Source organism: Centruroides sculpturatus, unplaced genomic scaffold, assembly GCF_000671375.1.
Source record: "Centruroides sculpturatus isolate CEXI.00-Female unplaced genomic scaffold, Cexi_2.0 scaffold672, whole genome shotgun sequence".
Classification (NCBI taxonomy): domain Eukaryota; kingdom Metazoa; phylum Arthropoda; class Arachnida; order Scorpiones; family Buthidae; genus Centruroides; species Centruroides sculpturatus.
The window spans coordinates 322,575-348,481 of NW_019384845.1; the positions used below are offsets into that span (position 1 = coordinate 322,575).

The following is a 25,907-nucleotide window of genomic DNA, read 5'->3' on the forward strand; positions in this document are numbered from 1 at the left end:
AATAAATGACAAGAAAGAACATCCAGATAAAAAATTATTAAGAAGATTATTTGATGCAACTAAGATAAAATAGCTTAAGAATTTATCAAACAATAATTCAGATAAGGTAAGAACAGAACAGAAAGGATTTTCTCTTACATTCTAAAATTGTAATAGTAAAATTGGTGTATTCAATATGTATTTGTATTTACATATAAGTAAATAATTCCTACAATTTAAAATTCGTCGCATTTAAAAGCTGACAGGTTAATGCTATATAATGTACTGTACACTTACATGCTGTAACGTTAATATTGCAAAACTTAATATACAAACAGCATATTTGTAAAATAGTTGACTAAATAAAGATTTTTTTTTAATTCTTTGAATATAGTATAGAAATTTATGTAAAAGCTAATCAGCAATTAGAAAGCATTGAACTTTTGTCATTTTTATTAAAATTATAATCATGAATTCGTGCAGTGATTCATATTTAATACAAACTGTAGGTCCAATTTTGTCATTTTATATCTTTAAAGAATAGAACCATAAGCTTTGATTACTGGTTTTGAAAGTAAATTTTTACCATTAACAAATTTAGTGTAAAATATGAGACATAAATGACTTCCAAACAATATCAACTAACATTAAGAAGTCCACATAAAATGAATAAATATCATTAATGCTGTTCTATTAATATCTATTTCTATTGTTTCTCGAGTTAACCAAGCACAACCGTGTTAAAACAAATTAAATCGAGACTAGAGAACTTGCCATTTTGATAAGCTTCACTGAATATAGTCGTTTGTGATGGATTAGGTGATTTATTTTAGGAAAAAAAAGGAGAGAGGGAGAGTGATACCAATAGTAAATCTTCCTGATATGCAAGGCATAGTTCTTGGAACGAGTGACACGTAGAATGTTATTGTTTTATATATATATATATATATTTATATTTNACAATAATGTAATGAATCAGCTGTAATTCCTACTATATCCGGGATATTTTACTTTTTTACTATTTCTTAATTGTTTCTGCATAAATTATCTCTAAGGCGCTGCTCTTTACGAGACATTTTTTATGGATATAGAGTTTATATTACTTTATATTTAGGACATTTGTTTTATATATAATATAAATTAAATGTCATACTCATAAAATCTTTTTATTTTATATAAATATAGCAGAACCTAGTAATTACACTGGAATTCTAAATTAAATAGATTTAAATATTATATAACATTTCCAATATTAAGATAACTTATATCATAAAACGAAATAAATAAATTGTATTTAGATAACATAAGCAATATATAAAAAATGAATTAATGTAGAAATGAATTAATATAATTTTTTTAAATAAAATAATAAATTTAAAATTTAATTAATTTTTTCTCATGGAGACATAAAATTGAGAAAATAACAACAACACATTTTAAAAATTGGACCAGATTAATTTATATAATTAAAACTTCCCAAAAAATTGTAGGAACGTTTGTCTATTTAGAGATCTTAGAAACTTGCTTTGAATAATAGAATATTATTTTACTAAGTAACCTATATTTACATTAATGATATCTATTTATTATGAACTATATCTTGAGAATTTAATTTTTATCATTGAAATAAAAATTTTTAAATTGAATGAGACCCACTTGCTTTACAAATTGTTTCATTGTTTTCCCAGACAAAAATTAAAAATGTATCAATAAGAAAAAGCAAAAGAATTGTTTCCATTCTAAAAATCTGTAATTATTCACTTTCGAAATTATTATTTTAATTATGTAATTTTTGATAAGAATCATTTTTGTATGGAAAAACAAGAAGTCATTTAGCACTTTGTTCTTACTTTCCTTTTTTCTTTTTCTTTTTTTTTTTTTTTTTTTAAAAATTTAAATTTTGATAAAATTCAATGAGGTCAAGGACCTTCCTGACACCTAGCTATCATTCTTGCTTAAATACCTTTAGGCTTTTATACAATTTTCCTAAGAAGTTCAGCTGCTAAAATTCCATTAGAATTTTTTGCCTATAGCCTTAGGAAATCTGTTATGATTCTTTGCTATTGATAATTTTTAAAATACCAAAATATAATAAGGTAGCTATTGTTTATTCTGTACTTTTATCTTTCTTTTGAAGCAGATTCCCCTCCAAAAAATTGAAAAATAAGAACATGTCACTTTCCATTTTCTATTGTTTTTAGCATCAAAATGAGTAAAGTACGTTTTCAAAGATATAGGCTAACAAATTGTGAAATATATTATTATTATTTTAATTTTTAAACTAGTATTAATAAGAACCCTATTAGAATTTTCCTTTTTAACATTTTCTTCATAGAGGAAACTAAAATTTTGAACATACATTGTGACATTAAAATATATAGGCCTATATACCTGTATAGTCTTTTTAACATCGTTTTTTTTATCATTTAATTCTCTCCGATCTGTGTGGTCACCAAGAGGACTCTTTTTTCCACACCCATCGTGGGTTCGGCTAGGTCAGTGACGTGTTATCCAATGGGCAAAAAATACAATTGCCTGGGGCCTCCACCAACAGGGGACCTCAAACCAATCTTTTATAAGAAAATATTTCCTCCAAAAAATTCCCTCGAAGAAAAATGTTTGAAGTCAACTTTGTACTGTACATGGGGTCCTAATTCAAGTTTTCCCGGGACCCACGAAGCTACAACGTTCCACTGGGACAGGCTTAAAATAGGGGCGACAGAGTGGCAAGGAAGAAACCCGGACTAGAAATGTACTTACCAGAATTTTTATATTGGGCTTAAATCGAGATTCTTTCAACACATCAATATCGATATTGTAAATATATATTGATTCCTGTTTGATATATCAATTACCGACAGAGCACTATCCCGAACTGACTTTTATGAAAAATTCCTGGGGAGTTACGTCTATAGTTAATTTATCTAAATCTAAGATAATTAATTAATATCATTTATATACGTTTGTTATTGCAATCAAAAAAAAAATTAAATTAAAAATTATATATTATTATTTCTAAGTATATAGCCCAATTAATTGTTCAACACAACGAATTTCAAAATTCAATATGAACTTTCAGCAATTTATTTATTTATATCTTTAAAAATATATTTAGTTTTTATCTCATCTTATGCAACTATTATTTCTATTTATACAGTAGCGAATCTGAATTAGCTAATTATAATTAGAAAGACCTATATTTTAAATCATATTTTATCATCAGATCCATAAGCACATTAACATTTATTGATAAAACGATAAAATAAAATTAAATTTATAATATTCTCAAAATTTATCTGTAGTATTGATAAATAAATAAATATAGCCTATATAGGCTAAATATAATGTGATTTATCTAATAATAACTGTAAGTTAATGCCAATTATATGCTTTTTCATCCCTTAATAATACTGTACTAAATGAAACATTAATGCAATATATTTGCTAACACTTTGTAATTTAGTTAGTTCCTAACATTGTCTTGGCTGCTTCTCAATAATTGTAATTAATATTTTTTGTTTGTTTTTAAAGATCCATTGGTTAAAATTATTATAAAATTAATGCAATTTTTATTAGAACCTATATTTAAATGTACAATTTTAGAATATTTAATGTTCCTTAAATTTGTTCTTATGACTTAACTTACAGAATCACTCCAATTTTCCTGCTTTTGCATAAGGCATTTAATTCTTATTATTTCATCAATTGTTTTTTTTCTTGTAATTATTATATCCCAATCCAATTTTATTCGTATTTTGAAAGGTAATATGAATGCAGGAAAATTAAGAAACTCTTGTAAAAATTAAGTCTAATTTCCTGTAGACTTCATTTTTTCATTATAATCATCATCACTATTAATTAAGTAAACAGAAAAATCATTAAACTTAAGAAAATGTGTTTTCTTCGTGATCAGTTTCTTTAAATATTGGTACTGATGAGAGTTCCTTAATAAATCTGTTTTGAATATTTGAAGAAATTCACTACACTATTTATTTATTTATTTTTCGAATTTTAGATTATATTTTAAAGCAAATTGAATATTGCATATGGAATTTATATTCTTGTTTTCAATGAAATATAAAATATTTTAAATAATTATCGAAATATTTCCATCTCCTCGTTATAATAAATTGGTTTTATATGCGATTTGTTTCGTGTTATAAGCCATAATTTAAGAAATAGATTGCTCTATCAAAGAGAATTAAACAATATTATTATTATTTTTTTTTAATTTAAATATGTATAAAATACTGAATTTTATCATTCTCTATCAACAATAATATAAATAAATACTTTCGCATGTTAAATTTAAAAGATCTAAGAGTTATATTTTATAAAGCAAACGTTCAAATGCGGAAACATTTAGTTTCAAATCTATATATGCTTACAGAAGTTTATATTTTTGTTTGTTTTGTGTATGTGTATTTATTCAATTTTTACTACTCTAGGTGCTAAAATATGGTAATTATTACACAATTAGATCTAGGCTATTAATAATATTTTAAGAAGGCGGAATATTAAAATCTTAATATAAAGAGAACAAAACACCAGTGTAAGAAGTGACATCTAAGATATTAGAAACAATAAGAGATTTTTTTATAGAGTAAAATTTTTAAAATAATTATTAATTATTTTTATTGCTTTTTCCCCAATAAGGTATTTAGTATAACAATAACATTCCTTTTTTTTATAAATATCAATTTTAATTATAGGAATCCAAAATATGAAACCTATGGTTATCAATAGCAACTTTTATTCGTTACAGATACCTATTCATTGCTGAAGCGTCGTTTTCACGCAAGAAATAGCAACAACTATAGAATAAGTCATTAATATTCTTAGAATGTCGTGTTCTATATGCGATAAAGCTTAGCTGTAATGAGATACCAATTAAGATATTGTCATTCTTTGATAAGTAACAAGATTATCGAGTCTTATTTAAATTTTTCTTTCATTACTATAAACATCGCTATAATTTTCTGTCTTTAAATAATATAAATAACAAAAATGCTATTCGGTTCGGCGTTAATGTTGCAAAAAATTATCTAGCATATTTAAGATGGCAATTGATTAGAATGGGGGTCACCAAAGTATTCAGTTTAGGGGATTAAAAGTTAGTTGGAACTTTATTGGAAGCAGTTTGTTAAATTATTAGTGCAATGGGTTATGTACGTAACAGTTCAGGATGTAAATTTGCATCCTGTAAATAAAAGTTTTCTATGAAAACTGTGCAGATTAATATTGGCTTGCCAGACTTGTTGTTGCTATCTGTATTAGCACGTAAAGGGAAAGGTGGATAAAAGATTAAGATATTCTTGGAGAGGTCAACAGTCAAAAAAGTTTGGGAGTCCCAATTAGAGATATTGTTGATGCTAATTTTCAAATATCAACTGTCAGATTTTAGAGTGTAATTAAACTTCATAATTTGGCCTATAGGTGNATAAAAATTTCCAGTTATAATTTTAGTTTAACATATACTAAAATGATCTCATCCCCGGGGCAAACGCGTCCTATATGAAGGTGGTTCTCCTCAAAAATATCACCAACCAGCTTAGATAACTAAAGAATGTAAGCTATTTAGGACACTGATAGGACAACTTTTTCTACCTTAGCCATTACGCCAATCCAATGTGACTTCGGTTTCTTTGTCCATTTGATATTTTGCAATACCTTCCCCGAAGATTTTTTTCTCCTAGACATTCAGAATCGATTTAAGTTTCTTTTGTCGTAACAATCTTATCAACTTAACTTATAGAATTCTTTAAAAATGATAATATATTTATCGATGAATCATTAATTAATATAAATTTAATGAAAAAAAAATTATCTTGGTTAATGTTACGCTCCAGTAAATTTAGCTTTAGACGCCAATTATAAACTTAAATGCTATTTTCGAAAGTAAAAACATTTATTTATTGTTCTTTTAAGTACTCCGAATTTTTAAATATAGACTATTTAATATACAAAGCAACGGAAATCCGTTATTTTTAGGTCTTACTGAAGTAGCTTCATTCAAGTCAATAAAAACAATGCCACATCTAGAAAATAATTTAATTGTGGACATTACGTATCTATTTCTCATGCTTTAAATTCGTTTAAATCTCAAATATTTATATTCTAAACTTTGTCTACACTCGCATTAATTTAGTAGCCTAATAAAAAGTTTAAAGCATGAAAAAATTTCCTTAATAGTTAACTCTTAATGTAGTGATTACCCGATGTAATGAATAATTTTATTGAGCTTTGTTATTTTTTATGTATGTAGTAAACATTTAATGAATATTTTAGCTTAGTTATTTGAGAGTTCACTATATCGAGAACCCACTGTATTTCAAATGGCAAATTTTATAACCGACTTATAAATGTTGTAAGTGTAAACCGATTTTGTAATGTAAAATTCGAAAGTAAAATTTAAAAATAGAATTGCTTGACTGTTTTATATTTGCAGTTTCTCCTTTCAGCGGAAGTAGACTACTAATGTCCTCAAAATTATTAATTGTTGAAGGTTATAATTATTGATGAAGGTCTATATTGGTCCTTGCAACACGCTACATTATATTATACAGCTTGATACAAGGACTGATATCTGTTAATAACTTCGTGTCATAAATTTAATAATGAGTAAAACATACAAAGTTTTATACTGTATATTTATAATTAAATTTGCTTTAAATTAATTTTTAAACTTCTTCAAAATATAGAATTCTATAAAAATAGCTTTTCTGTATAATTTATATATATATATATAGAAGATGTAAAATGTGATTTATTGATGAGGAAGAAGTTAATCTTTTCAAAAAACACATACCCTATGGGGATAAGCTAAATGCCACGTAACATTGATCATTGCTCCTGATGCTGCTGGAAGTTGCGTGACTGCATCACCTAAAAAGAAAGATTCAAGATAATTAAAATTTTAAAAACTATGTTATTTTAAAGGTAATCTAATTTAAATAAATACAGCACTATATTGTATTTTAGTATTAGTGTTGTAAGTTACTATAGAAGAAATCTTTGTAGAGAAACATCTGTTCTTAGAAAATGTGCAATAAAACTTATTTGATTACTTAAATCGTATCTGTGAATGTATCACGATTGCGTGAATCACGTAAATCGTGCCGACATTCGCATTTGTGTAGATTTCCCTAGGCTCCTATACGTTCATTTAGAACACTAACTAAGTTATCATCATTGTCAAAGCCTGTATAAGGTAAAAACTATTGTGACTCTTATTCTTACATAATTTTTACTAATGCAAAAGAACATTTAAGCATGAATTCCTAACATCATCGTCATGATAATATCTGTTTTTCATTCTTACATGCATCTGCCTTATATGAATTTTACATAATCATTAAGATGTTAAGTAGAACACGAACAAAAGGTCAATGAAATTAGGTGACACAAGACGGTATCTGAAGATTCTCATATAATAATAATAATTATCTGCATGTTTATGCAAAAATTTCAAAGAAAAAAATTCCATTTATGTTACTACTTATTATTAATCTTGCAGATGTCAAAAAATAGCACCTATTTTTATTATTTTTTCCTTTATTTTTCTAAGTTCTAAGTAGTTGAAGCCAATGAGGATATTAATATTTATTCTAATATTAATATTAACTTTATTCTAATATTAATATTAGAATAAAGTTGCAACTCACATTACTGAGAAAATTATTCTTGATATTTAATATAGTGTTTATGTATAAAATAAAGTTAATGATAATGTACTTAAGATAAGAGTATAAGTACTTGCTGATGATAAAATAATAATAAAATTATATATAAGCCTACATATGTAATAAATAATTTAACAAAGTATTCATTTTGAAGATATAAAATTATTCTATTTATCTACTCCTTAATAATAGATATAAAACATTTTATAGAATATATAATAAAAATACTATATTGAAGTATCATGTTATAAAATAATAAAGTATTAAAATTTATTTTAATTAATTTATAAATTNATAAAACTGGTTATAAAATATTTTTACTTTAAATTTGTTAATTTATTTATCTAGATAATGCAATTTCTTTAAATAATTGTAATTATATTTATGGATTCTTCTTGAAATTTGTATGAATTCATTTACATTCATTTAAATTAATGTGAATTTTATTGATTAATAAAAAATTTTTAAACTTTTATGAAACTTTATATTGAGATATTTCAGCTTTTCTTTTTATCTGTATGAAGAAGGAAAATAAATAGCAATATTAAACTACCTGTTTTTCAAGAAATTTACAAGACTATAAATTTTTATTTAACCTTGAGATTTAAAGTACCAGCAGTAGACTGTAACTTGTAGGTTTTGATTATAATTCTGATTATAAAATAAGTTTTTACAGATTTTTAAAAAATGTCTAAAAGCTATTAAATTTAATATTATCCTTACTTTAAAAAAGGAAAAAAAATAGAAAACTGTTTATACAATTTTTAAAATTTATGACATGATATACAAATTAAATATCAAATTTTTAGATATTAAAATATTTAAAATAATTAAAATTAAAATAATGGAAACCAGTTTAATTTAATTTTATAAAATGAATGAAATTTCATTAAATATTTAATAAAATATTGCTGATTTTTTAAAAATTTAAATTTTGATAAAATTCAATGAGGTCAAGGACCTTCCTGACACCTAGCTATCATTCTTGCTTAAATACCTTTAGGCTTTTATACAATTTTCCTAAGAAGTTCAGCTGCTAAAATTCCATTAGAATTTTTTGCCTATAGCCTTAGGAAATCTGTTATGATTCTTTGCTATTGATAATTTTTAAAATACCAAAATATAATAAGGTAGCTATTGTTTATTCTGTACTTTTATCTTTCTTTTGAAGCAGATTCCCCTCCAAAAAATTGAAAAATAAGAACATGTCACTTTCCATTTTCTATTGTTTACAAAATAAGACAAATTTTTTAAATTATTCCAATTTAAATAAAATACAAAAAAAACGTTTTTACATTAAATATAATGTAATATTTTAAATTTATATATAATCATATAATATATCATGGTAAAATGAGTAAGCTTTTTTTAGTAAATCATTATGAAAAAAATTGAGGGACTGCTTTTAAGGATAGTAAGAATTAAAAGAAAATAATAATAGGCAAACAGGTTCAACCAGTGTTTATTACTTTTTGTAGTTCCGCAACGCTGATAACTTTTACTTCCCACTAGAATAGCTCAAAGTTTTCAGTGAACTCGGATTTCAAAAATTTGACCCGATATTACTTTCTTTTCTAATAAAATATATAATTATTGTTATACTTTGTCTAGTTTTTGGGTTTTTTCAGGCCCATTGTTGGTTTGACCAGGCCCACAATGGGAGTGGTTGGGTATTCAGGGACGGGACAGACCGCCCATGAAAAATTCTTGGGGCTATTAAATTAAATTTCTCCTCCCCGTTTAGATTTCAGATCCCCCAGAATTGTAGGCTGATGTGTTTACCGCCTCGACCATCTGGCCATCATTATGTTTATACTAACAAAACACAGTTTAAGTAAAAAAGAATCAAGTAAAGATAAAATCTTAAGAGTTAAATGATAGCCGGATTTTCAAATAAATTACTTTGAAATGCTTAGCTAATTTAGCTATTATCTAGAAAATTAATCTGCTTCAATTACATAGCTGATATAATAATATTTTATAATATTTATGTCGAAGAAAAAACTCTTAAATATAGTTTTATATCAACATTTTTCAAACTTTTCTTTCTCGTGGCATACTTTACTATTTTAAGGTACACCGGCCTCATAGCATAAGAAATTCATCATGATGTAGTAATTTCCTATGCCGTCAGGTCGTAACACAAAACGAAAACAGAAATTATTAATGGTTCAGATTAAAAACTGAATTTAACATTAGAATAAAATAATTTACAATAATTTATAAAATTTTACGTATGAAAAACCAAACTATTATTTGAATCGTTTTCGATTTTCGTGAGTCAATTGAGAGTGTATTGAAGAATGAGAGTGTAAAAACTTTGTATTAAAAAAGATTGTAGATTATTAGATTTAGGGTATCGAAGCACATATAAATATTGATAATTTGTTGCACATGTCATAACAACGAGAAATGCTATTAGGCTATAAGTAGACCTATAAATACATCTATTTTTATACAGCAATACTTATTTAGAATGGAAATTTTTCTGAATTTCATTGTCAATTTAGTATATAAATCCAATTTATTTTTCAGAAAACTAACTTGAAGAAAAATGCTTTATTATTATTTATGCTAATTAACTTATTCGGCAGAGAAGATGATTGTTGAGGCTTTAATTAGTTTATTGATCCTTCAAAATAATTAAAATATTGATACATTTAACGAAACCTGTATAAATTTCTAACATAGAAAATTGTAAGCAAGTGTAATAGTAAATGTAGTGTAATAGTAGATTAAGTAGGTTATATATTATTTAAATGTTCTCATTATTATTTTAATTTTCTATACTTCATGTTTGAATATGAAATATTATGATATATTTTGATGTTTTTATCTAGATCCACTATGTAACTGAGAACAGTGGACAGTAAAAGTTCATTTTCTATGTCCTTTCGCGACAGAATCTGCTTCTTCCCACTTAATATTTAGGCTATATTTCGAAGGTCATCTTTTAATGTAAAATTATTTTATTAAATTTAATTCAATGTAATGTATCATATTTTACGTTTAGTAACTAAAATATAATTAGATAATTATCATAGATTGATGGGCAGATTAAAACATAAAATCCTATTTGTGATATGTAAGAATTTCATTCTAAAAAATATATTTTTTTAAATGCTCTTTCGTTTCAGTATACAGTATTGTATTATTTTCAATGCATGTATATTATTGATGTCTACTCAATATATTAAAACTTTCACGCGTTTTGTTTAACACTAAAACATGAGAATTATTCGGAAACCAGATGAGTAAAGATGAAATTTCAACGTATTAAACATGTCAATTCGAAATTTTTAAATTAATAATTTTAATCAATAATCTATTTGTATACATGATAGAATGCTATCATTATGACTATGAACTGTCGTATATTTCGTACGCCATTTTGATGTGTATTATTATTACATTTCATAGGAATGCAACCTCAATTTATGACACTGAGTCTATGGGAAATATGACAGCCCTTATGACGGGGGATTTCCAAGAATTAGGTTTAAAAGCGGGGTGTACAGTTCTATAAACTGTCTTGACATACAATAATGTAATGAATCAGCTGTAATTCCTACTATATCCGGGATATTTTACTTTTTTACTATTTCTTAATTGTTTCTGCATAAATTATCTCTAAGGCGCTGCTCTTTACGAGACATTTTTTATGGATATAGAGTTTATATTACTTTATATTTAGGACATTTGTTTTATATATAATATAAATTAAATGTCATACTCATAAAATCTTTTTATTTTATATAAATATAGCAGAACCTAGTAATTACACTGGAATTCTAAATTAAATAGATTTAAATATTATATAACATTTCCAATATTAAGATAACTTATATCATAAAACGAAATAAATAAATTGTATTTAGATAACATAAGCAATATATAAAAAATGAATTAATGTAGAAATGAATTAATATAATTTTTTTAAATAAAATAATAAATTTAAAATTTAATTAATTTTTTCTCATGGAGACATAAAATTGAGAAAATAACAACAACACATTTTAAAAATTGGACCAGATTAATTTATATAATTAAAACTTCCCAAAAAATTGTAGGAACGTTTGTCTATTTAGAGATCTTAGAAACTTGCTTTGAATAATAGAATATTATTTTACTAAGTAACCTATATTTACATTAATGATATCTATTTATTATGAACTATATCTTGAGAATTTAATTTTTATCATTGAAATAAAAATTTTTAAATTGAATGAGACCCACTTGCTTTACAAATTGTTTCATTGTTTTCCCAGACAAAAATTAAAAATGTATCAATAAGAAAAAGCAAAAGAATTGTTTCCATTCTAAAAATCTGTAATTATTCACTTTCGAAATTATTATTTTAATTATGTAATTTTTGATAAGAATCATTTTTGTATGGAAAAACAAGAAGTCATTTAGCACTTTGTTCTTACTTTCCTTTTTTTTTTTTTTTTTTTTTTTTTTTTTTTTTCCTTTTTTTTCTCCAGCTATTTCGTTAAAATTATTTAGGTTATGTAAAAAGAAACTTGGCTATTTACTCAATAATTTAAATANATATGATGAAAATAAGCTTACAAATATTATTTTTTCGGATTACTAATGAAACCATGTAATGTAATATGAAAAAAATAAGATAATTTTTTTATTTTTATAAAAAATTATTCCTGCTAACGAGTTAGGAAATAGTATTATAGTACTATGCAGACTTAATATACAGTAGTAGAAGAGCCAAAGAAGATAATAGTTTATAAACTCTTGACTGTTACTATTTTGTTTGAAATTGAAAATCATATGAGAAAATTTATCATCATGCACAATTAAAACAGTTTCATTACGTATAATTTACTTAATAAAATTAATTTAATTTAAAATGTAAGCATTTAAATATATTATGAATAAAAAAATGATAATTTAAAGAATAGAATCTCTGAATATATGACGAATATATATATTAATCTGAATGAATATGCTCAATACTTTTTTACTATAGTCAGTTTGTCTCTATCCTTTGCTGGATGAAAGCTTCTCCTAAAGTCTCCCATTCTTCTCGTTGTATTGCATTATTCTTCAATTTCTTTCCTGCAAGTTATTTAATTTCGTCTTCCTACCACCGCTTTAGTCTTCCTCTTTTTCTTTTCCCCCTATTTTCCAATCCAGTATAATCTTGGTCCATCTGTTGTCTTAAATGTTGTATTGAGTATTATCTCAATTTACAAAATACAAACTATTTTTGTTGTCATGATTCTTTTTATATTTGAAAAAAGAACATTAAATGTTTTCCTAGTTTTGAAATTTTAATTAGCTTTTAATATAAAATCTTTATTTTAATTAATTCTACAGGTTTATTTGTAAATACTCTGTCAAACCTACGTAAAGTATTTTTATGCCGTGACCTACTTTGAAACCAGAAAATACGTCTGTTTATACCATAAGATTACTTGAATAGTTGTTAATGTTTCATGAAATATTTTTAGATGTATTTTAACAATCTCGAAGCTAAATTAATGAGGTAATTAAAGAGTTTTTTTATTTCGAAAATTAGCATGGAAAGAGCTATTAGCTTAAGAAACAGAATAATAATGGAATAATAAATTCCAAATAATGTATAACATTTTTCAAGTTGAAAAGATAACCATGTTTGTTTTTACTAATATAAAATAATTATTATAAATTTCTGCTTATGACACGGGAGCCGTATTAGTTTCCTTGAAAGGGTGTGTCGTAGAGGTGAACTAGTCGACAGACCGGTCAAACGACAGCGGAGTCACTTCCATGGAGAAACTGGCGCAAAATAATTGAACAAAAAATAACAAAGCATTCCTTCATAACACTATAATGATCCAATAGGTAGAAATAAATATATTTATTTCTTCCTTTTCCTCTACAGATAAATATCGAATTCCAACAATTATAAGATACTTCACTTATTGTTTGAATTATAAAATTCCATTCGATTATCAAATAGAAAAATTGCATTTGGATAGTTATGTGCAATGATTGCAACATGTTTCTATTATAGATGAAGGAAGACATCGTGAATGGAGGGCAACTTCGAATCAAAATATCTGTCATATGATGAAGCAGTCACGCTTTAGTAGCAGGGTTCCAGGCGTACTGTATAGTACATTGCCAGAGAAAGAACACTCCTGCTTCAAGGTAACAGGAAGTGTTATTTATGACGAGCTTGGATGACTTATCTAGTCCACATATTTATTTTCGAAACTGGACATTTATGACAGGATTCTAATGCTCTTTTGTAATTAAATTCTTAAAATATCATTGATAAAACAAGAAGTTTTAATTTTAACGAATTTCTTTAAGTCTGTACGATATCTTTTATTTATAAACTTAAATATTTCAGAGTATAATTTAAAACATCATGAGGATTAATCATGAGATTTAGTTATTATAAGGAAAATAAACAATGACATTTAAAATATAAATCTATGCTTTTGTTGCATTATTTAAAAAGTTATATTCATTTTAAATTTATATATTATATATATATTTATTTTAGGCTATAAAATTGAAACATATTATTATTGAATTTTTTTTATTTACTTTTTTTTTTATCAATAAAAACAATTATTGATAATAGACTTATGTTATTTCTAGTTTTAAGTATTAAAACTTAACTACATTTATGTATAAATGATAAACATTTTTATTATCTTATATTTAACCCATATCTTTATATAGTGCAGTAAATTTATTACTACTATTATTTGTTTTTTGTAAGTATTTACTCTAAAATAACGTATCGAATGTTGTCTATACTACTCATTATGAAATTTAAGTCAAGAGAAACGAGAAGAAGTAGAATTCATTTGTCATTCTTTAGATTGTTGGCCTTAATGCAGAATTTAAATAAATTGCAAAATCTATTAAAACGTTTAACAAAAGAAGTTCTTACATCACATTAAATTGGGAAAGATACTCGCCCAAAGCAAATTTTTGAACCTAAAAGAGGGAAGAACATCTTTACGCCGTGCACGAATCTCATTAATAATACTTCTTCCTCATTATTGTCCTAGTTATTATTGGGTTCCTTTATGCATGAATTTTATTCATTAACCTTCAAATAAAGACGAGAATTGTTTCTTGATGTTCAAATAAAGAAACAAAAACTTGTCGGAAGTAAGTATGGGAAAAGAAAGTATTATGCTTAAGTTAGCATCATCTAGCGGAAATGACTGTCTGGTTTTGCTTGAGTGGTATCCGCAGGAGCAATGAAGTGGCAATGAAGTCATTTGTCTTTCTGCTCAAAATTTTATGCTCATCAGAGAAAGACGTTTCAAGAAATAACTATCAATTCAATGGAAAGAATATATTACTTATAATCCTTATCAATTTCATATCTTATTTTTATTTTTACACATTGTAATAAGGACAAAGATTCACGAAAGAGCGGTTCTATGAATGCAAGAAGACAATATTTTTAAAGGGCCGCTTATCAAATTTTGAAGTAATCTTTAATCTTAAACAATCTTTCTTAATGATTTCTTATTCACAAAGCAGGTTAAGATGTATTTAATTATGTGTAGCTTAAATAATTGCAAATAATCAGATGCTCTGACTTTAGATAATCAATGTGAATAAGATTTCCTTCTGAATGATCCTCAGAAGGAGTATTGACACATTTGATACCGGGGTTGATCTAAAAACCTACATTACTTAGGCTGTTTGAATATTGTTAAGTATTGATAGAGTATCAGTGATATTAAAAATAATAAATTATTAATGTCACTGCAAAAAATTAGATAAAAGAAGATAATAAACCACAAGTGAATATCATACAAGTGAATCCAATCGAGTCCACTTAATTTGCGTTTTCAGGCCACTTTGCGATCTGAATGACCCATATTAGCGAAATTAATGGAGCTTAATCTGTCCTATAAATCATGATACATAAAATTATTTGCTTAAATCTAAATCTTTATTCGTCCGAAAATTCTTTACTTTTAATTATAAATTAACCTCATTAAATACTACAGATTTCAGATGGTTTCAGTTACACTCTCTTGAAATATGTTCAGTTATCAATTAATTATTGAAACGACTGAAACTATTTGAAATCATTATCACTAGGTCATATTTCATAATATAAAAATAAATAATTCATAATTAATTATTTGTTTATTTAGTTATAATTGATAGATTAAACTCACCTTTTGGCATTCCACATGGTGCTTTGGTTCTTCCGTTATCGAGAAAATCCAAATCATATTTACGTGCAGGTGGATAGGTAAGAGCAACGTGTGCTAGACAATGACCAACGATACAACAAAGCAAATAAAACACCCCAGTCAACATCACTTAAACAAACATGAAAGTTTCGTTTTATGAACGTTAATCCGATGTTGCTCGTGTGTAGTTTTTCTACCGACTGTGCGAGGAACTGTCTTCACGATTGGACTCACTTATTTCCACCAGTCTGTCACGTGATTACAGGTAAGACTGGTTTTTCAAGAGGCGACTTCATCGAATAGGAAAAGTTGGTTTTTATTTCCGGAATCTGGCTATTTTTCAGTTTATTTTCAATAAATGAAACTATTCAAAGTGAGAATAACTTTCTCTAAGAAAGTTGCTGAATTTTTATCAAATTAGAAAGTTTTTTTGTAGGTTTAGTTGTTTAAATTTTCTTTTATAAACTAACATTTAAGACAATCAAAAAAAGGTTTTATTAAATGCACTGTTAAAAGTAAAAAATATTTAGATAATTTATGGTTATTTCTTACGATTATGCACGTAATTTTAATAGAAATTGTAATTTTAACGAAATTGTCATTAGTAAAACTAAATGACAACGAAATTTTTACATCAAATTACTCAAGTTCACATAAGAATCTTTTTTTTTCTGATAATAAAATTAATCCTGTTGAATAAAAATTATGTTTAGGAAGTCCTTGTTTTAACGGACTTGAAATTAAATTTAAAAATAAAAAAATTTTAAATCTATTTAGAATAATTCATCCTCATTACATGTCCTCGTTTTTTCTGATACTTGAAAATTTTTCTTCGAATAGTCTCAATAAATAGGATAACCTTAGGCTTCGGTTAATCTTATTTTTCTTATATACAGTCGATAATATTTGTAAATGATCTGACGCTAATATTAAAGGCAATTTATACTATATACTCTTCCTCTAAAAACAAAAATTCGAATATATATGATTCATTCGCGTGAATTCTTAGATAAGATTTAATAGATGTAAAACTAATTTCTGTTTAAAAATAAATAAATAACCATAATTACAATGTGATCTAAACAATAATGTAACTAGAATATCAATTGATTTAATTGTAGAACCTTTTGTAATTAAGTTAGGCCTATATCAAAATTAATGACTTATTTGGACCATCATATTGATTAGAAGTATATCTGTTATATCATGGAACTTTTCCTATATTTTTCATTTCAAAATTAAAATATAATATTTTTAAATATTTATTTAATTACTTTAATTTTTTATTTAAAGTATTTGATATGAAAATTAATAAAATATTTCATAACTTAACAATAATATAAACTTGTAAGAAAGAAAATGCGACCCTGTTTTGTTACTTTCAGTGATTCCTTTGTCTACGATTTCACATAGATACTGATGTTACAATAGCAGAATTAATGTGAAATAGTGGACAAAGAAGTCATTGAAAGCAATAGAAAGGGTCAAATGATTTTTTTTTATTCAAATTTATATCATTGTTAACTTATGAGTCATTTTATTAATTAATTAATTTAAATGTTGAATATTATAAATGAAAAATTTACAATTTATGCTACTTAAGTAATGAATGTATACATTTATAATATTCAACATTAACATTAAATAAAACGACTCATAAGTTAACAATGATATAAATTTGGAAGAAAAAATCATTTGACCTTTTTTGTTACTTTCTATGACTTCTTTGTCCACTATTTCACATTAATTCTGTCACTGTAACATCAGCATATAGGCCTATAAATAATGCAAAGCATTTTTTCTACCAAGCAACACAAGTTAAACATTTCTTGTAATTTGCATTAGTTGACTAAATATGACTGAGAGATGCAGTGCTTTAGAAGAATTTAATTAATTTATAATTTATTTCTCAGTTTTATTATCCCAAAATACTGTTTGTAAATGAATTTAATACAATTTATAAAATATACTATTATAAACAGTTTCCTTTTACTTAAAAACATGAAAGATTATTTCTAAACAATATTTTTCATGTAATGTACAAAATAATTCAAAACTTTGTAGAAGTATGATTTGTCTTATTAACTAGGTTGTGTAATGCTAGAATAAAACAAAATGAGAACGTTAAAGTATCAAAAATCATCGTAACATTTTTTACGAGATATATACGTGAGATATCAGGTATTATTGTCATAAATTATTAAGAACCACGCCTGGAATGCCAGGTGAATTTAACTTATCTTAAAAAAGTTCAAATAAATCTTTTCATGATAAGACGTATCTTTAAAACAGCAAAAGGTTTTTAATTAGGAGAGTATTTAAAAAATATATATATATATATGATCTAAATGACTAATTAATGAACTTAAGTTATGCAAGCGTGAACCTGCGAGATTCTTTACACGTAACTTTACATAATGTAAAACACGTATTATACAATATTATACAAGATCTAGCATCATAACTAGTACAGGATTCCGAGTACTGCACTAACACTGAGAGTCTCAGTGTTAGTGTTATCGACTCTCAGTGTCAGTGTATGTGTTTGAGGCCTTTAAAGGCCTCATACACACATCGAGATGGAAGGAGCTAGGGATTTTTCCTCGGGTCCGGAGAAAACTTAGGAATCTATAGTGATTTCTATCTCTATAAAATTAACATTATTAACAGAAAATAAAATCTTCAAGACTTTTTTATTATTAACAAAGAAACATTCTACACATTTTATATGTTCAAAAAACAAAAGGCTAAAGGAGCAACTATACCCTGGGTCTTATACCAGCTCGCGTAGGCTCTAGTTATCTACGCCTACAATCACTACTGTATGTAGGCAATATATGCATGTTATCCTTAATGGTTCACAATTTATTATTTATTTCGCTGTTTTTTTATAAATAAAGATTTAAAAATTTACTTTTAACATTTCTGAATTTTAGGAAATAGGTGAATAAAAATACAGCTAATTACATTTCAATAGATTTCGTTTAAGAACATATCTAATATGACATGAGTTTAAATACCCTATACAACTATGTACCAGACTACATTTTAAATACCCTATAGACTCTAAAACGCCATTAAATGACTTAGTTAGGTTTTAAGTGTAAATAAAAACGTTGGGTTTGCATTCCGAAAAGACTAATATTTTTTTAACATATAATTAATTAGCTCTAGTACGTGACTGTGTTTTTTTTTTTTTTTCATTTCGCATATACATAATCGAGTAAGAATGGTAATCTCTTGCAAACAATAATATATATATGTCACATTCGTGCCCTGAAGACTTTACGCATGACAGCTTGGAATTTGCTGTGTTGGTGATCTCGAAAATAAGTTTAGAGCTATAATTTTGAATGAGTCATCTGGTAAGAATTGTATTATTATGTATATAATAAACAAAAATCAATATATTAAGTAAGAAAGTTTTATTTTACTTTTTCCATGTTTAAATTTAAAAATATATATACAGTAAAGTATATAGGTTTATATTAATATATATATATATATATATATTTAATATTATATTTTGAATTATTCGCTTGTCTTATACACCACAATTACTGTCTGTAAATATCTAAAATATTAATCTCACTATAGTTTTATATTATTCATTATGCAATGCTATCAGTATCTGATAATTAAAGCAATTTCCCTGATTGTTTACTTNATGAATATTTTCTCTTCAATTCTGAATCTAAATATTTATTAATTATTAATTAAAGAAAGTAAACATATAACAAAACATAAGTACAACGACAAAAACAATTAAATATCGTTTATCTATTATTTTTTACGTTGTAATTAATTTATAATAATAAGTTATTTCTCATTAGTGTTACTAATAAACGGTGTTAATATTTGTTTGAAAATGTCAAATATTCTCAGATACGTTTACTTAATTTTTATGAGCCTCGATTTTAATATAAAACTGTTAGAAATTACAATCAAAATATCAAATTTTTTGAACTATGTAACAGAAAATCAGCTTTATAGGCCTAAATATTTTCTTTTGCACGTCTATGCTAGTCAAGTCCTTTTATTCTAAAAAGAAAATATTTTTAATTAGTTGTGTTTATCACATAACACCATAACATTACCATAATAAGTTATACTGAATATGTGGATTTAAACAGTATTTTTCCCTAATTGTATTTTAATTTACATACAAAGCATACATAATTTATACATATATCATTGTATTGTAAGATATTACTAGTAGATTATTCTTAAAATTATGAATATAGTCGTAACATCATTGATTAATTTTATCACATTTGTTATCATTTATCTAAAAATTAAATATTACAAAAATCAATATTCAGTTCTCAGTGTGGAATAGCTTTGTTGGGGATCTGATTTTTTTCACGTGTCTAACACCTAAATAGGGATCAGGTTCTCATAAAAGTTATCCCAAGAGGAATTTTCTCCCTTGGCAGATCATCCACGTGTTGCGTTGCGATATCTCATCAAAAATAAGTATTATTATTATTTTTTAAAGTTTATTCTAACATTCAAATTTATTATATTAGTTAGATTCTGCTTTAAAACCTAATTCTGAATAAAATAAATGGCAGTTTCGTTGAAATTTTATTCCATATTTCAAGTTGTCAGATTTCACAAAACAAAACTGAACTTATAGAAGTACTGTACTATACTATACGTGATATTTGTTAAATTCATTTTGCAATGAGAATTAAAAAAGTAAAATCAATAGTCGTTGTGTTTGAAAAGATGAGAATAATGGCAGCTCAATAGATTATAAAAATATAGGTCTATCTTATCGCGTGTAATCGTTTTCTCGTCCCTCTTCAAGGAAGAGAAAAATGATTATTGATTAGATTGTCTGTTTATCTCTACTCTTCCGTTTTAAAGAAAATCTAGAATTTTAAATAATTAAATTTTAATCTTTCATTTCTTTGTTCTATTTGCTGTTCTTCCACATTCCAATGCGAATAGTGAAATATACTTAATGAGTTTTATCCCTCTAGTATCTTAATAAACTTGTAGAACGCATTCCACGTCTGTGTTGCAATTTATAATAACTTTTTATAGGCTATATACAGTATTAATTTTATATGGATCGATTGAATAACTTTAAATAATAATCAATGATAACAAAAAAGAAACTGCAATTTAAAATACGACTTTTATGATAACGTATTAACGTCCCCCTTTAGACCATACTATTTAGTTTTTCTGAAAGAAATCTGCTTATACTCAAGCATTTCGTGACAGGAATTAAAGCCAATATAGCTTTATAGATATAAGATAATTTGTTGCAGCTGAGAACTCATTAAAATAGACTCGTTTCTAAAAATTTACATTTACAAATAAAAAAATGAGGAAAGAATTAAAACGTTATTCTCCATTTTAATCATCTCCTACTACAACTTATTCGGAAAGATTACTTTCGAGTAAATAAGAATACTTAAACGAATGAATGATTGTTATTCGCTATTGGTTAAAATTTGAATTATAAATTCTTTACGCTTCCAAACTTTGCGATAATTTTTATCATTGAATGAACAAATGCTCATTCAATGAAAAAAGTCATAACAGCTCACTAGTGGCGGAGTGGATAAAAACCACTGAACAGTGATTTTTATCCGTTGTGGATTTGCGCTTCACCAACGGGCTGGCCACGTAAAGTTTTTCGGGTTTCCTTCACATGTCAATCATATAAATAGGGACCAGTTTCCCATAGAAAGTCCTCTTAGAGGCAGTTCCCATTGACAACTTGTGTTGCACTGCCTTCTCTTGTCAATCCAATCTAATCAGTGATAACAAAGTACACATAGACTATATGTTATATTCAATGAATCATATATGCACTATACCAACATTTTTAAATTTCGGTTAAGGTTTCCTTTCCTAAATTCTCACTTCTCCAAATCATCCTTTTCTGAATAAATTTAAAATTTACTCTTTATTTTTATCCACATGCAAGCTTTACCAAATGGGACAATCCGAGTCATAATTTGGAATAGACCCAATGTTTATAAGGGCCTCAAAAACTTTTGTACAAATTATTAATTTATGTATTTCTTATACATTAAGAAAAAAAAGAGCATTTATTTTGTCAAATTTTATTTTCTAAAAAGATTTAACATAATTGCTATGAATATTTTCTCTTCAATTCTGAATCTAAATATTTATTAATTATTAATTAAAGAAAGTAAACATATAACAAAACATAAGTACAACGACAAAAGCAATTAAATATCGTTTATCTATTATTTTTTACGTTGTAATTAATTTATAATAATAAGTTATTTCTCATTAGTGTTACTAATAAACGGTGTTAATATTTGTTTGAAAATGTCAAATATTCTCAGATACGTTTACTTAATTTTTATGAGCCTCGATTTTAATATAAAACTGTTAGAAATTACAATCAAAATATCAAATTTTTTGAACTATGTAACAGAAAATCAGCTTTATAGGCCTAAATATTTTCTTTTGCACGTCTATGCTAGTCAAGTCCTTTTATTCTAAAAAGAAAATATTTTTAATTAGTTGTGTTTATCACATAACACCATAACATTACCATAATAAGTTATACTGAATATGTGGATTTAAACAGTATTTTTCCCTAATTGTATTTTAATTTACATACAAAGCATACATAATTTATACATATATCATTGTATTGTAAGATATTACTAGTAGATTATTCTTAAAATTATGAATATAGTCGTAACATCATTGATTAATTTTATCACATTTGTTATCATTTATCTAAAAATTAAATATTACAAAAATCAATATTCAGTTCTCAGTGGGGCTCTTGGATTTTTTATCGAAATTTTTCAATGGTCTTCTAATTTTTTTCTTTATTTCGCTGTTATTTATTTTATTAATATAATTTATTAATAGTTTCAATAAAGTAAACAGTTCAAATTCCATTAAATTTATTTTTATTTTTATGTTTATAATATGTAATATTTACAATTTTTGTTTCTGAATTTATTTATTAATCATTAAAAAAAATACCTTAACATATCTTTAAAAACTGTAAATTTTCTCATAGCTTATAACTTATATTTGAATAAAAATTAAGTTTTCTTCTTATTTCTTATATTATTTATATTTTATATTCTTATATATACAGATACTATTATAGGAGGCCAGCAAAAACCTTACATTAACGATTTCCAAGAACATTTATTATAAATTATTCTGCCCATTGCATTTCTTTATGGTAAGAAAAGGTTCTTTATTTTTACACATTTTATTGTATATAAAAAATATAATTCAATTTTTTAACAGTTTCGTTTTTTAAGAATACTAGAGGCTTTAAAAAGGTAATAATCTGGGCCTCTTTTGACCTGCGAGAGGCCCCGTTCATATATACAGTACATTTCATCAAAATACAAAGTTAGGCCTATATCTGTTTTTGATTAAAAAATACTTGCACAGATGTTATATTTATAAAAGAAGCAAGTGTTTTAAGAAAAATATACATCATAATATAGGCAAATTTTTATTCAATTTAATATTTAAAATACATTAAAACTATGCATGCAAATTTTCGAAGACTCAGTCCAAACTTGAAGCTGATCCCTCAGCGAAACGTAGATGCATTTACTGTATTATTTTTTCCTCGTGTACTGTATACCGTGGAGCACTCTAATTCATTAAAGTTATATTCCTTTAACACATTTATTTCTATCTTCGCCTGGCTTTATGCGTGTGAATAATAAAAACCGTATTAAAAAAACTAGACTCCAGCTACTCTAAAACATGCGGTCTTCCAGATAGTACAGCTCTTCCATACGACTTGAAGGAAAACTAGAGGGCCATTTCGACGCGCATGGATTGTAATTACTTCGTGTAACAATTATTAGAATAGATTTGCTCTTGCCAACTACTTCTGCTTTATGAAGTAATTGTATAATAATTACTGCTGTTCGAAAAAACCAAATAAGAAATAATAATAATACAGCAAATCTCAGGCACAGCAATTGTCCCTTCGGGGCGCCCTCTAGTTATAATAGACAATCAACTCTAGAATGATTTAGCATGACAATTAAAAAAATGTAATCACACCAAAATAAAATTGATTTTTTTTTCTTTGTTAATTATTATTTTTTACAATTTTAGAAACTAAATATTGTTTCATAATTTTATAATTTATTATACATATATTAAGATATCCCGTGGCTAGAACATTCAAAATTTTAAAGGAAGAAAAAGATTATATATATTTTTTTCAAAATAAACATTAAACCATGTATTTAAATTATAATTTTTGTCATTTTCTTAGATTATTAAGTAAATTTATTATTTGGTTAGTCTCAAGGACTATATACTACAAGGATAGCCAGATCCCTATTCTACAATGTTAGCCAGGAATGGCAAGTTAGCGACGTCAGCACGAGTCCTGACTTCTCTGTTTACATAGAGCAGGGTGTGCACGTGTTTAGTTTTCGCTTTTAATATTCGTCGCTTTTAGTATTCGTTCAATTTTGTGATTAACGAAATGATTTATTTTAATATTTCTGTAATTGTTTTATTTGACTAAGTTTTTTATAAGGTAAGATGATTTAAATATAAGTCATTAAATATTTAAAGCTATATTTTTATGTTAGGTGAAGAACAAAATACTGAGTACTAGGTGTGCTGTGTATGGTTGCAATAATAACCTTCTTTTTTCAAATTGGAAGCAACCTGTTTACATCGGGTTTGATCAAAAAATGACAAGAGAAATACTTTTAAAATTAATAGCAGAACTTTATTTACTATCGTATAATGTAGTAGCTTGCGTCAGTGACTGTAGTTGCAGTAACATAAGTTTATGGAAAGAATTGAATGTGAATATCAATGAAACGTTTATTATGAATCAATTATTATTATCAATGAAACGTATATTAGAGATATAAATATGTGGTTCGACATTTTTAATAGCTATGCACCAAAAGGTTCTGTTCCAAGCAAAAATGGATATGGTGTAGACTTGGAATTACAAGAAGAACATTTAAATAAAATGATAAAAATAATCTCAACAATGAGAGCAAGTGGAAAAAATGCCCTCCAAATTTTCCAGAAAGGAATGATAATCTCAATGAAATCGCTAATTGATCTTTTTCAAGATATGAAATCGACTTTTGATATAAAATACATCTGCACTTAAATCAAGATTGTCTGGAAAATTTTTTTTTTTCAAATTAGAAGCCGGGGTCCTAATGAACATCCAAGCCCATTAAATGCTATATATAGGATTAGATTGATTATTTTAGGTAAGAATCCTGGTATTTTAGAGTCAAAAGTAAATACTACAGATCGAAGACAAGAGGAATATATTATACCCAAAGTTTTAGAGAAAGCACATGTAGAAGTATCAAGTGAAAATACAGACCAATATACTGAATGTAAAACTACTTTTTCTTCAAATAAATCTTCAGGAAACTCTACATGCAATCTAGACTTTAACACAATCTCTGAAGAAACTTCCTACGATGCTCTCGAGTATATAGCAGGATATTTTGCCTATAAATATAAAGAAAAATACCCAAACTTAATTAATTCCACTAACAAAATTAAAAATCATTACAACTATAGCATTCCGTCATGGGTGCAACATTTATCTTATGGAGGGCTTATTAAACCTACTGATGAATGGCTAGCAAAAATTATAGAATGGAATAAATATTTCGAAATATATCACGATGAATCGTATAAAAAAGGCCCCGGAGTTGTACAGAATTAGTCAGTGGAAACAGTTTTACCTTTTACTTTAATAAAAGATTTTTGTAAATTAAGAACTATAATAAGAATTAATTATAGAAATCTTAAACAAGAAAACTATAAAATATTGAAAAGAATGCCTTCTGAAAATGGTGATTGTCGAAAAAAAATTAAAAAGTTAAGTAAGATAATCACATAATAAAAAATATAGCTCATTAATTTGTTAAATAAATATTAGACAAAAGACTTGTAAATTTATTGACGTACAGTACACTTATTAAATCCGAAAATTCTACAGTAGTTTACATTTAGTAGTAATTTAATAATTAATTAAGAAATGATTTAATATTTTATCGTATTTTGTTATTTGAAAGAT

At 25.7% G+C, this 25,907-nt stretch overlaps 1 protein-coding gene across 1 annotated transcript in view; it reads right to left on the reverse strand.

Moving 5' to 3' along the window:
• The window catches only part of LOC111630365, a 66,073-nt gene extending 50,035 nt beyond the window's left edge, over nt 1-16,038 (reverse strand). The window contains exons 1-2 of the mRNA XM_023374452.1: nt 15,827-16,038; nt 6,788-6,864 (exon numbers count right to left, since the gene is read on the reverse strand). Of these exons, the coding sequence (XP_023230220.1) occupies nt 6,788-6,864; nt 15,827-15,971 (222 nt within the window). The 5' untranslated portion in view covers nt 15,972-16,038. The remainder of the gene's footprint in view (nt 1-6,787; nt 6,865-15,826) is intronic.
• Nucleotides 16,039-25,907: the final 9,869 nt, after the last annotated feature.